The 13,690-nt window shown below is 47.9% G+C and overlaps 1 protein-coding gene across 5 annotated transcripts in view; it reads left to right on the forward strand.

The window, feature by feature from the left end:
- The window catches only part of DIP2A (disco interacting protein 2 homolog A), a 113,190-nt gene that overhangs the window by 78,182 nt on the left and 21,318 nt on the right, over positions 1-13,690 (forward strand). For all 5 annotated transcript variants that reach the window (XM_055569881.1, XM_055569882.1, XM_055569885.1 and 2 more), the window contains 4 exons: positions 2,269-2,383; positions 11,175-11,376; positions 12,131-12,240; positions 12,622-12,702. In XM_055569881.1, the coding sequence (XP_055425856.1) occupies positions 2,269-2,383; positions 11,175-11,376; positions 12,131-12,240; positions 12,622-12,702 (508 nt within the window). The remainder of the gene's footprint in view (positions 1-2,268; positions 2,384-11,174; positions 11,377-12,130; positions 12,241-12,621; positions 12,703-13,690) is intronic.

Here is a 13,690-nt window from a genome sequence, read left to right on the forward strand (position 1 = left end):
TAACCCTCAAGAAGTCCCCACATTGGAAGGAGAGCCCAGTGCTGTGAATACGCAAAACCTAATAATTCCTGTACATGGGAGAACTTCGCAAAGAACAGGACGATGTTTGCAGGAGGATGCCTGAGTCAGAGTCCTCACCATCTACAGAGTTCACGATTTCTTGAGGGTGAGACCCAGACCAAGGCCTGGGCACGGAGACTGGGCCAGCACCACCCAGGAGCTGCGTGCCTGAGGGCAGAACCTCAGGGATGCAGGCCGGAATGGAGGCCTTTTCCTGAGAGCTACCAGGGGCCTTGCTTTCCTGAGGTCAAGTCAGTTTACCTCTCCTGCATGTGTCAGGCAGGCGCTTCACAGGTTCTCATCCAGAGAGCAGATAAGGGGGCCCAGCCGGTCAGGGCCCCAGATGGCTGGGATGGGGAGGAAGGGCCCTGTCTGGCCTGTCCAGCTCAGGGCTCTTTGTCCTAGGGGAGGGGTTCCATTCCTGGTTGGCCCACTCAGCCACCTATTTCATTTTATTCTTCTCATGGGAGTGCTTCTGTTACTCAAACAGGGGTGCCTGTGAGCCTGGCCAGAGCCTTCCTGTGAATATGTTGTTGTTGTTCAGTCACTCAGTTGTGTCCATCTCTTCGTGACCCCATGGGCTGCAGCATGCCAGGCTTCCCTGTCCTTCACTATTTCTGAGAGTTTGCTCAAACTCATGTCCATTATACCTTAAAGAAATCATCAGGGACTTCTGCCAGTGAGGGGTCAGCATGGCTGCCGACCCTTGTCCAGGTTGGGGTGATGGCCATGGGTGACTGACCACCTGGGGGAAGCCAGCTGGGCAGGTGGAACTGGTGGGTGTGTGCATCCTAGAGCTGGGGCACGGGGCACACACAGAAATTGGAGGCCCTGTTAGCATAGGTGTCCACGGAGGGGACACTAGGTAGCCCCCATGTGCTCCTGGTATGTCAGGGAGACTGCCTGGCGTGGCCAATCATACCTGATGACACCTGGAGGTGATGCTGGCCCGGTGGCTGACTGGGCTGTGGGGTGGATGTGTCTGTGGCTGGAAAGGTAACCTATCTGCCTTCACCATAGAGGAGCTGAGCCCTGGGCGGATACCTGCAGGAACTCTTGCAATGTGAGGTCAAGGCACCACAACAGAGCAGTTTTTCAGTAGGTGGAATAAATATGGGGCAGAGGCGGCCGGGGAGGGAGCTGATAAGCTGGAAAGCCAGAAGAAGAAACTGCTCCAAAAGTGAAGAAATAGAAAGTCTAAAAGAAAAATTGACAGAAAAGTGAAGCAAGTGGGGCTGGCATGCAGACAGTAACCTCAGGGAGGGGAGGGGGTGCACGTGTGAACCTGCGGCTGGAGGAGGCAGCCACGGGGCGGGTCTCCAGCCAGTATACGCCAGACACCCCAGAAGAGGGCCTGGAGTGAGAGGATGACGTGCAGTGATGTTTAAGGTTTTCAGAGGAACTTTTAGCCTAGATTTTAATATATTCATCCCAAGATATCACTTAATTGTGCAGTTGCAGTGAAAATGGTCTTGGGTATATAGGTTTCAGAAGTTTTATAACAAAGACTGTTTTCGTGAAAACACTTTCAGGTAAGGTACTAAGAGAAATAAGATGGGTGAAAGTGAGGAAATGTTAATACTGGGTGAAGCATGTATAAAAAAGAGTGTGTGTGTGTGTGTGTGTGTGTGTGTGTGTGTGTGTGCATGTGGGCACCTGTGTGCTCAGTGGCCAGAGGAATGAGTGAGCAGGTAGGTCCATGAGGCCCAGGGCTCACGTGGCAGACATGCCAGCTACCGGTCTTGTGAGGGAAAAGAATCTACTCAAGTCTAAAAGAAGAAAAAGGCAACACAGAGAAAAGGTGAACATGTCGAATTCTTCAGTAAGACACGAAATGTAAGTCCACAGACGTCAGTCACAGAAGTGAGCAGAGTCACGCACGGGGAGAGATGTCATCAGCTGGACTGAAAAATTATGTAATTAATGGATCTTCTGGACACACATTTTTTACATGAAGACATCATCGCATGGCTTAACATTACAATTAAGGAGAAATTTCTTTAATAGTGTGAGCCTCGTTTTTTCTCTGCACCCAGGTCCTGTCTGCTTTGTGAATGGAAACTCATTTTTCTACACTGGAGGAAGTTTGGTTCCTTTTACGTTCTGTGGACCACGTCTCCCTCCAGCCCCACTGCAGTTTCCATCTCATGGGGTGGAGTGTCCGCACCCGATCGTGCTGGGTGGTCATCGCTTCCCTTCCTCCCCCAGGATTGCAGTGTTCTCCGTGACAGTGCTCCATGATGACCGGATCGTGCTGGTGGCGGAGCAGCGACCTGACGCCTCCGAGGAGGACAGCTTCCAGTGGATGAGCCGCGTGCTGCAGGTGGGCGTGGGCCCACGGCTCCGCCGTCCCTGGGGTGTGGAGCAGGAACTGGGACCCTCTGGTGCCATGTTTCCAGCAAATGTGTACTGCAGCTGGAGGTGTTGCCCAGAGGGGTTCCGGCGTGTCCCATCGTGAGACCCACACGCTGCCCCTCCCTGCACATCCACATTCGTTTTCTTAAGTACTAATAGCATACTAATACTAATACTAGAAGCAGCAAGTCTTTGGCGGGGCTGGGAGTGAACTTTGCCTTCAGTGAAGAGCACAGACTGTACGTGTGGTCAGGGAACGTTGTTTACTTAGCTCACTGAGTATAACTTACACATGGAAAGAGCGGATTTGCAGAGGTCCAGATTGTTGAATTTTGACAGGTGTACACGCCCCGGTAACCACAGCTAAGAGCACTCGCACCATTTGGGGAACCACCAGCTGCTGTGTGTTGGGGGCTGAGCTCTGCCCCCCACCAAGGGCATCCTACAGCCAGGTCTCAGTGTGGGCTCCTGATCCGATTGTCTTCCTCAGTGGCGCATTCATGAGGTTCCTTGTGGTATGTGCGTCAGTGGCTCATCCTTTTTTATTGCTGAGTTGTGTTTCCTTTGCTTGTTTGTCCATATCTTGGTGACACTGGGTTGTTGGTTTGGGGCTATTATGGATAAGGCTGCTGTGGACAATGGTCTGTCAAAAAATCTCTGGGTGAGTTCAGTCCTGGCGGCTCTCCAGAGAGCCCTCTGGTGTCCCAACAGCTTCGGGCAGTTGTGTGGCGTGTGCTCGGCCTCGGCCCCCAGGGTAAGGACACGCCTACGAAGCAGAGCAAGTCCAGCATCAGGGAGACCAGAGAGCCCTGAGTGTCAGAGGACCAGTTTTTCTACTAATGCTGACAATGTTTATACTTAGTGAAGATGTTTAATGTTTCATTGCGAAATATTACTAATATGCCAGTCATACAAAGAAGAGTGTAACAGCACCCATGTGTCCACCGTCAGCCTCAATCAACACTGACCAGTCCAGGAACCATCTGCACCACACCTGCCCGCCCAGCTTCTCCCTCAGGAGGACTTTGAAGCAAATCCCAGACTCAGAGGTTTTACCTGTAAATTTTAGTATTTATTTCTTTAAAAAAGGAGTACCAGTATCACATCTTAAAAATCAACAATGACATTTTATTGGGATTTGGGCTTCCCTTGTGGCTCAGCTGGTAAAGAATCCGTCTGCAATGTGGGAGACCTGGGTTCGATCCCTGGATTGGGAAGATCCCCTAGAGAAGGGAAAGGCTACCCACTCCAGTACCCTGGCCTGGAGAATTCCATGGACAGTATAGTCCATGGAGTCACAAAGAGTCAGACATGATTGAGCGACTTTCACTTTTATTGGGATATGATTGGCATGTAACACTGTGTTAGTTTCAGGTGTCCAGCACAGTGATTTGATATTTGTATATATAGTGAAATAATCACAACAGCACGTCTAGTTAACATCCATAACACAGCTACAGAAATTTTTTCTTGTGATGAGAACTTTTAGGATGTAGTGTTATCAAATACACTCCAATACACGACCCAGCATTCACTGTGGTCCCATGCTATACACGGCATCCCCGGGACTTGTTCATCTTATAACTGGAAGTTTCTCCCTTCTGACTCCCTTCACCCATTTCTCCTACCCCCACCCCTCACCTCTGCCAACCACCAATCTCTTCTGTCCAAGAGCTCATTTTTTTGTTGTTTTTAGCTTCCACATGTAAGTGATCTTATGGCTTTTTCCGTCTGATTTATCTCACTTAGCACAATGCTGTCAAGGTCCCTCTGTATTGTTGCAAATGGTAAGATTTCATTCTTTTTTATGGCTGAGTAATATTCCTGTGTGTGTGTACCACAGTTTCTTTATCCATTAATCCATTGATGGACACAAGAATATTGGCTGGTGTAAATAATACTGCATTGAACATAGGGGTGCATATATTTTTTCAAGTTAGTATTTCTGTTTTCTTCCAATAAATACCCAAAAATGGAATCATTGGGTAGTTCCATTTTTAATTTTCTGAAGAACCTCCATACTGTTTTCTACAGTGGCTGCACCAATTTACTTTCCCACAAACTGTGCACAAGGGTTCCCTTTTTCCACACCTTCACCTAGTCCTGTTGTTTCTTGTCCTATTGATAATAGCCATTCTGATGGGTGTGAGATGGTGTGTTGTAGTAGTTTTGATTTGCCTTCTCCTCAAGATTAGTGTGGAGAAGGCAATGGCAATGCGCTCCAGTACTCTTGCCTGGAAAAGCCCATGGATGGAGGAGCCTGGTAGGTTGCAGTCCATGGGGTCGCTAAGAGTCAGACATGACTAAGCAACTTCACTTTCGCATTTCACTTTCGTGCCTTGGAGAAGGATATGGCAACCCACTCCAGTGTTCTTGCCTGGAGAATCCCAGGGACCACAGAGCCTGTTGGGTTGCCATCTGTGGTGTCGCACAGAGTCGGACACAACTGAAGTGACTTAGCAGTAGCAGCAGCAGCAGTATTAGTGATATTTAGCATATTTTTATGTCCCTCTTGTTGTTAGGTTGCTAGGTCAAGTCTGACTCTTTGTGACCCCATGGACTGCAGCACGCCAGGCTCTGCTGTCCTTCACTATCTCCAAGAGTTTGCTCAAATTCATGTCCATTGAGTGGGTGATGCTTTCTAACCATCTCATCCTCTGCCGACCCCTTTTCCTTTTGCTGTCAGTCTTTCCCAGCATCAGGGTCTTTTCCAATGAGTTGGCTCCCTGCATCAGGGGGACAAAGTATTGGAGATGCAGCATCAGTCCTTCCAATGAATACTCAGGAATTATTTCCTTTAGGATGGACAGGTTTGATCTCCTTGCAGTCAAGGGGATTCTCAAGAGTCTTCTCCAGCACCACAGTTAGAAAGCATCAATTCTTCAGCGCTCAGTCTTTATGGTTCAGCTCTCACATCTGTACCTGACTACTGGAAAAACCATAGCTTTGACTAGACGGACCTTTGCTTGCAAAGTGATGTCCCTACTTTTTAATATGCTATCTAGGTTTGTCATAGCTTCTCTTCCAAGGAGCAAGCATCTTAATTTCACAGCTGCAGTCACTGTCCTCAGTGATTTGGGAGCCCAAGAAAGTAGAATCTGTCACTGTGTCCATTTTCCCCCCATCTATTTGACATGAAGTGATGGGACCAGATGCCATGATCTTAGTTTTTTGAAAATTGAGTTTTAGCCAGCTTTTTCACTCTTCTTTCACCCTCATTAAGAGGTTCTTTAGTTCCTCTTCATTTTCTGCCATAAGGGTGGTATCATTGCCTGTCTTGAGGTTCTGGATATTTCTCCCAGCAGTCTTGATTCCAGCTTGTGATTCATCCAACTCGGCATTTTGCATGATGTACTCTGCATATAAATTAAATAAGCAGGGTGACAATATACAGCCTTGACATACTCCTTTCCCAATTTGGAAACAGTCCATTGTTCCATGTCCAGTTCTACTCTTGCTTCTTGGTCTGTATACAGGTTTCTCAGGAGACAGGTAAGGTGGTCTGGTTTTCCCATCTCTTTAAGAGTTTTCCACAGTTAGTTGTGATCCACACAGTCAAAAGCTTTAGCATAGTCAGTGAAGCAGAAGTAGATGTTTTTCTGAAATTCCCTTGCTTTCTCCATGATCCAACGAATGTTGGCAATTTGATCCTGGTTCCTCTGCCTTTTCTAAACCCAGCTTGCACATCTGAAAGTTCTCAGTTCATGTAGCACTGAATCCTAGCTTGAAGGATTTTGAGTGTAACCTTATGAAATGCAAAATAAGAAATGAGCATTTAGCATGAGCATGATTGTACAATAGTTTGAACATCTTTGGTGTTGCCTTTCTTTTGGATTGGAATGAAAGCTGACTTTTTGCAGTCTTGTGGCCACAGCTGAGTTTTCCAAATTTGCTGACATATTGAGTGTAGCACTTTAACAGCATCATCTTTTAGGATCTGAAATAACTCGGCTGGAATTCCATCAGCACAATTAGCTTTCTTTGTAGTAATACTTCCTAAGGCCCACTTGACTTCCCAATCCAGGATGTCTGGCTCTAGGTGAGTGATCACACCATCGTGGTTATCTGGGTCATTAAGACTTTCTATGCATAGTTCTATGTATTCTTGCCACGTCTTCTTAATCTTTCTGCTTCTGTTAGGTCCTTACCATTTCTGTCCTTTATTGTGCCCATCCTTGCATAAAATGTTCTCTTGATCACTCCAGTTTTCTTGAGATCTCTCATCTTCCCCATTCTGTTGTTCTCCTCTATTTCTTTGCATTGTTCATTTTAGAAGGCCTTCTTACCTCTCTTTGCTATTCTCTGGAACTCTGCATTCAGTTGGTTATATCTTTCCCTTTCTCCCTTGCCTTTTACTTCATTCCTCAGCTATCTGTAAAGCCTCCTCAGACAACCATTTTGCCTTTTTGCATTTATTTTTCTTAGGGATGGTTTTGATCATTGCCTCCAGTACAGTGTCACAAACCTCCATCCATAGTTCTTCAGATACTCAGTCTACCACATCTAATCCCTTGAATCTATTTGTCACTCCACTGCATAATCATAAGGGATTTGATTTAGGTCATACCTGAATGGCCTAGTGGTTTTCTCTACTTTCTTCAATTGAAGCCTAAATTTTGCAATAAGGAGTTCATGATCTGAACCACAGTCAGCTCCAGGTCTTATTTTTGCTGACTGTATAGAGCTTCTCCGTCTTCAGCTACAAAGAATATAATCAGTCTGATTTCAGTATTGACTATTTGTTGATGTCCATGTGTAGAGTCATCTCTTGTGTTATTGGAAAAGCTGTTTGTTATGATCAGTGTGTTTTCTTGACAAAACTCTGCTAGCCTTTGCCGTGCTTCATCTTGTACTCCAAGGCTAAATTGCCTGTTACTCCAGGTATCTCCTTACTTTCTACTTTTGCATTCCAATCCCCTGTGATGAAAAGGACGTCTTTTTTGGTGTTAGTCTTAGAAAATCTTGGTGTTAGTGTTAGAAGCATAGTGTTCCATGCTGAACATAGAACTGTTCAGCTTCAGCTTCTTTGGCATTAGTGGTTGGGTCATAGGCTGCTGAGTCACTTCAGTCGTGTCCGACTCTCTGCGACCCCATAGATGGCAGCCCACCAGGATGCCCCGTCCCTGGGATTCTCCAGGCAAGAACACTGGCGTGGGTTGCCATTTCCTTCTCCAATGCATGAAAGTGAAAAGTGAAAGTGAAGTCGCTCAGTCATGTCTGACCCTCAGCAACCCCATGGACTGCAGCCTTCCAGGCTCCTCCATCCATGGGATTTTCCAGGCAAGAGTACTGGAGTGGGGTGCCATTGCCTTCTCCTAGGATTACTGTAATGTTGAATGATTTGCCTTGGAAATGAACTGAGATCATTCTGTCATTTCTGAGGTTGCACCCAAGAACTGCATTTCAGACTCTTTGGTTGACTATGAGGGCCGCTCCATTTCTTCTAAAAGATTCTTGCCCAGTATTAGATATAATGGTCATCCGAATTAAATTCACCCTTTCCCATCCATTTTAGTTCACTGATGCCTAAAATATCAATGTTCACTCTTGCCATCTCCTGCTGACCGTGTCTGATTTACCTTGATTCATGGACCTAACATCCCAGGTTCCTATACAGTATTGTTCTTTACAGCATCAGACTTTACTTTCACCACCAGACATGTCCATAACTAAGCGTCATTTACACTTTGGCCCAGCCTCTTCATTCTTTCTAGAGCTATTTCTCCGCTGTTCTGCAGTAGCATATTGGATACCTTCTGACCTGGGGACTCATCTTCCAGTGTCATATCTTTTTGGCTTTTCACTCACGTAAGAATATTGGTGTGGTTTGCCATTCTCTCCTCCTTTGGACCACATTTTCTCAGAACTCTTCATTCTGACCCATTTGTCTTGGGTGACCCTGCATGGCATGGCACATAGCTTCATTGAGTTACGCAAGCTCCTTCGCCACAACAAGGCTGTGATCCCTAAAGAGATATGTACCTCTCAGCCATCTGTATGTCTTTTTTAAGATTTGTTTATTTTTCATTTTTTGGCTGTGCAGAGCCTTCCCTGCTGCGCGTGTAGGCTTTCTCTAGTCTCACTGAGCAGGGGATGCCTGTTGATGCAGAACACAGGCTCCAGTGCACGGGCTTCAGTAGTTGGAGCTTGCAGGCTCTAGAGAGCAGGCTTAATAGTTGGGATGCATGTCCGTAGTTGCCTCGTGACATGTGAGAGCTTCTCGGACCAGCGATCGAACCCATATCTCTTGCCTTGGTAGGCAGATCCTTACCCACTAGAGCACCAGGGAGTCCCTTATGTCCTCTGTGGAAAAATGTCTGTTCAGGTCCTCTGCCCATTTTTTAATTGTATTATTGTTTTCTACTGTTGAGTTGTATGAGTTCCTTCTATATTTTGGATTTTAATCCTTATCAGATGTATTTTTACAGATCTCTTCTCCCATTCGATAGGTTCCTCTTGTTTTGTTGGCGGTTTCCTTTCCCGTGCAGAAGCCTTTTAGTTTGACATGAATCCACCTGTTTATTTTTGCTCTTGTTGTCTTTGCTTTTGGTGTCAAATCCAAAAAACCATCACCAAGACTAACATCAAGTTTACTGTAGCCTATGTTTTATTCTAGTATCATCATTTCAGGTCTTGTATTCAAGTCCTTGGTCTGCTTTGATTTAGTTTTGTGTGGGGCGTCCAGTTTTTCCAGTGCCATTTATTGAAGGCACTCTCTCTTCCCGTTGTCTGTCCTCGTCTCCTTTGTGATAAAGCAGTAACTGTGAGTGTGAGATTATTCCTGGGCTCCCTTCTGCTCCACTGATCCATCGTTTTTGTGCCAGGTCCACCCACACTGCTTTGATTACTGCAGCTTTACAACGTTTGAAGTCAGGGAGCGTGATACCTCTAGCTTTGTACTTCTGCAACCCAGGGTCTTGTGGTTCTCTACAAGTGTTAGGAGTGTTTATTCTAGTTTTGTGAAGAATGTCATGGGTATTTTTATAGCGATTGCATTAAATTTGCAGATGACTTTGGCGTAGTATGGACTTTTTAACAATACTAATTCTTCCAATTCATAAACTCAAGAGTGTCTTTACATTTAGTTGTGTTTTTTTTCAGTTTCTTTCATCAGTCCCTCACAGTTTTAAGTATACATATGTCCCTCATCTCCTTGGTTAAATTTATTCCTGAGCATTTTAGTTCTTTCTGCTGTAATTAAATATTTAGTCACTATTCAGATTTCCCAAATTACCTAATGTTCAATATGTTTATTAAACTTAGGATCAAAATAAGGTAAAAACTGCACTTGGTTGGTCCAGGTTTTTAATCTTCTTTAATCTGCACACTCTTCCTTGTTTTATTTTTCTTGCAGTTTGTTTCTTGACAGGTTAGCCCAGTTCATCTCCCAGTCTGGGCTCTGACAGTTGTGCCTCGTGGTCCCATCTCTGTACTCCTCTGTCCACTGTGTCACTGGGTAGATCTTGAAGCCTGGTCAGATTCGGGCTTGATTTGCTGGCCAGGGGCCTCATGGGAGGTAGATAGTCTGTCCACTGGCTTGGTAGGGCTTCAAGGGAGGGGAGGCATTTCAATTCAGTCATTTCTTGCTCATTGGTAATGCAGCTACTTTGAAAGTGTCTTCTACAAAGAGTGCTGTGTCCTCTGAAGTCACCAGGGGACCTGGATGGAAGGTTGTGCAGGAAAGTGAGATCCAGGGTTGATTTCTGGATCCTGCACTTGCGTCATGGAGTAGCTCTGGTTTTTGTCTCCCTGTGAACTAGTGGTTGTAGTAACTACATTTATATGTCAGTGGGAGCCTCTCTGGATTGGCTCCTCAGTCCTGTCGACACACCTCTGGGTTCTGAGGGGTCACATGGCGAGCAGGAAGCTGGATGCCAGAGGGTGGTGGGCATCTCATGTCCCAGACCCAGCACGACTGGGACCCATGGGGCCCTGCTGCCTCCAAGAAGTGGACTTGGGACCACAGTCTGGGCAGTGGACAGAGCTGGAAACAGACAGAGCAGATCCTCTGCCTGTAAGATCACCTACACTGTGAGTTTACGCTGCTGGTTCCAACTCAGGTTTAAGGCCTCAGAGTTTTCCTTGACTCTCCGACCTTTCTCCATATTGAAAGGTTGCAGTGATGATGACTCCAGCAGAAGTAGTCATGTCCTGATGCCACGCTGCACACACTCCAGTCTCCATGTAACCTCTCAAGTGTGAGGTTTCGAGCACAACTTAGGATGTTTTTATAATTCTTTTTGCCAATAGGGTGTATCCCTCTAGGATGGAATCAGTCAGATTGCTGTGTTTAAAGTCACTTTAAGTAGATTCTGTCTGAGGGGTATGCCAACCTGATCCACTTCGATTGAGTTCATTTGTTCTGTTTTACTGTCAGTTGTTAGGGATTGGTTTTAAGTTTTAAGTTTTTTGGACATAAAATATTTACATGGTTCCAACTCTGAAAGCAAAGTGTATTCAGAGGAGCCTGGCTTCTGTCCTCTGTCCACACTTCTCCCACAGGAAGTCAGTGTCTGCTTTGATGGCTTTTTCTAATGTGAGCAGTTACAGATTTGTGTTGGAGTGTGCACATGCACACATGTGTGTAAATGGTAGGAAATGCACACTTGTCTCACCGTGTTTCTCTTAACATCCCAGAGGTCACAGTCTGCTTGACCTTTGGGTTTGGGTGTTCTGGCCCTCCTGTAGCTCCTGTAGCAGCTGGCTTGGAGCTGGTCGCATGTGCTCAAGCTCAGGCCCCTGTCTCATGTTCCCTCCAGGCCATCGACAGCATCCACCAGGTGGGCGTGTACTGTCTGGCCCTGGTTCCTGCCAACACCTTGCCCAAGGCTCCTCTCGGTGGGATTCACGTTTCTGAAACCAAGCAGCGCTTCCTGGAGGGGATGCTGCACCCGTGTAACGTGTTGATGTGCCCTCACACATGTGTTACCAACCTTCCTAAGCCTCGGCAGAAGCAGCCAGGTTAGTGCGTGTCACAGCACGTCCGCTGCATCTGTAGACAGCGGCAGCCACGCTTGTGTTTAAGGGCGCAGGCCTGTTGAACCCTCTGTCTCTGGGGTTGGAGCTGAGAGCCAGAGTGAGCAGCACAGCAGGCCAGTCCCCGCCTCCTGCTCCCTGGAAGGAGCACATCCCCACCCCCCAGTGTGGAGGGCCCACCTGGCACTGGATGCGGCCTGGCATCCGGGCTGTGGAAGCTGCACAGTGGCCCCAGGGGCACGAATGATGCCCCCGAGCAGGCTGGGAGCTTGGAATCTGAAGAGCCGCGGGGCGGCCACCACAGCCAGCCATGGGGGCCAAGGGCGCTGTGCGTGCCGCTGCTCAGTGCTGGGATCTGCCACCGCAGCCAGGCAGTACCTGGGAAGCCCAGCGAATGGTCAGCTTCCCTTCCCTGGTGGAACTGGGATGTAAGTCTTAAGTAAATGCTAATAACTTTTGTTGATTATTAAATATATAAAATACCATTAAGTGAAGCACGTTTAATCAGTAAAATAATAAAATGTACTGCGAGTTTAGCTGTGGCTAAGGTTGGGATATTCGCCTCGTGCTGAATATGTTAATTGGGTTCACTTCTGAGAGCGAGGTTCTCTCTGTCACTCAGCACGACCCTCCTCCCTGGTTCCTGACCCGGTATTGTAGTGAAGAGTGAGTTGCCTGCCCATTCAGAAGGTTACCTGTCAGAGTCATCGGTCCTCACTCAGGTCCCCTCGTGTTCCAGAGGTTGGGCCTGCCTCCATGATCGTTGGGAACCTGGTCGCAGGGAAGAGAATCGCTCAGGCCTCAGGGAGGGAGCTGTCGCACCTAGAGGACAGTGAGCAGGCTAGGAAGGTAAGGGGGTTGGGGGGGAGGGTGAAGAGGTCCCTGGGAAGCCAGCAGCCTGACCCTCCCAACCCAGGGGTGGGGTGGGGTGAAGAGGTGCCTGGGAAGCCACCAGGCCCGACCCTCCCCAACTCAAGGGTGGGGGGCACAAAGAGGCGCCTGGGAAGCCATCAGGCCTGACTCTCCCCAACCCAGGGGTGTGGGGGGGGGGCGGTTGAAGAGGTGCCCGGGAAGCCACCAGGCCTGACCCTCCCCACCTAGGAGTGGGGTGGGGGGAGGTGGCACCTAGGAAGCCAGCGGCCTGACCCTCCCCACCCAGGGGTGGGGTGGGGGGGGTGAAGAGGTGCCTGGGAAGGCACCAGGCCTGACCCCTCCCTGCCCCTCCCACAGTTCCTGTTCCTGCCTGACGTGCTGCAGTGGCGGGCCCACACCACCCCCGAACACCCGCTGTTCTTGCTGCTCAATGCCAAGGTGAGGCGGGCACTGCTGCAGTGGGACGTGCTGCTCATGTGGGCGAGGGCCCATGTCACACTCCAGCCATGTGCTCAGGTCTCACTGGAGGACAGCACTCCTTGACCTCCAGGCTCTCAGCTGGTGTCACGTTTGTTAGTTGCTAAGTCATGTCCGACTCTCTGTGCCCCCATGGACTATAGCCAGCTAGGCTCCTCTGTGCATGGCATTGTCCCAGCAAGGATACTAGAGTAGGTTGCCATTTCCTTCTCCAGGGGATCTTCCCGACTCAGGGATTGAACCCAGGTCTCCTGTGTTGCAGGCAGACTCTTTACCATCTGAGCCACCAGGGACGTCTGGGTGGTGTCATTCTTTCCATGAAAACCTCAGCTTCCACACAAGCCACAGTCACATTTCTGTGGGTTTGTATTTAACAGGGAAATTCTCATTACCTTGTATTTCGATTATGAAGAGTAGTATGCTTGTAAATAGGGCTTCCCTGGTGGCTCAGATGGTAAAGAATCTGCCTGCAATGCAGGAGACCCGGTTTCTATCCCTGGGTCGGGAAGATCTCCTGGAGAAGGGAATGGCTACCCACTTCAGTATTCTTGCCTGGAGAATACCATGAACAGAGGAGCCTGGCGGGCTTCAGCCCATGGGGTTGCAAAGAGTTGGACACAACTGAGTGACTGACACTTTCGCTTTTCACTTTCATGCATGTAAATTCTCCTAAGTAAACTAAAAACAAATGTTTATTGTGTAAAAAGTACTTTAGACCTTCTTCCTTTGTTTGTAGCTGTAACACAGCAAATATGGCTTACAGCCCTAATCCTAGTAACTTTCAGTGGGTGTTACATGGTACCAGGAGCTTCTCAGGTATAAAGGAGAAACTGTAAGTTATGGGCCAGTAGACAAACTATGAAAACAGAGAGTAACCATGACCACTCTGCATGACTCACTGTTAGATGTGTCCTGGCCTGGGAGGACGCGTGTGCTCTGACGTCTTAGC

The sequence above is a fragment of the Bubalus kerabau genome, chromosome 2, assembly GCF_029407905.1.
Source record: "Bubalus kerabau isolate K-KA32 ecotype Philippines breed swamp buffalo chromosome 2, PCC_UOA_SB_1v2, whole genome shotgun sequence".
Lineage (NCBI taxonomy): Eukaryota > Metazoa > Chordata > Mammalia > Artiodactyla > Bovidae > Bubalus > Bubalus kerabau.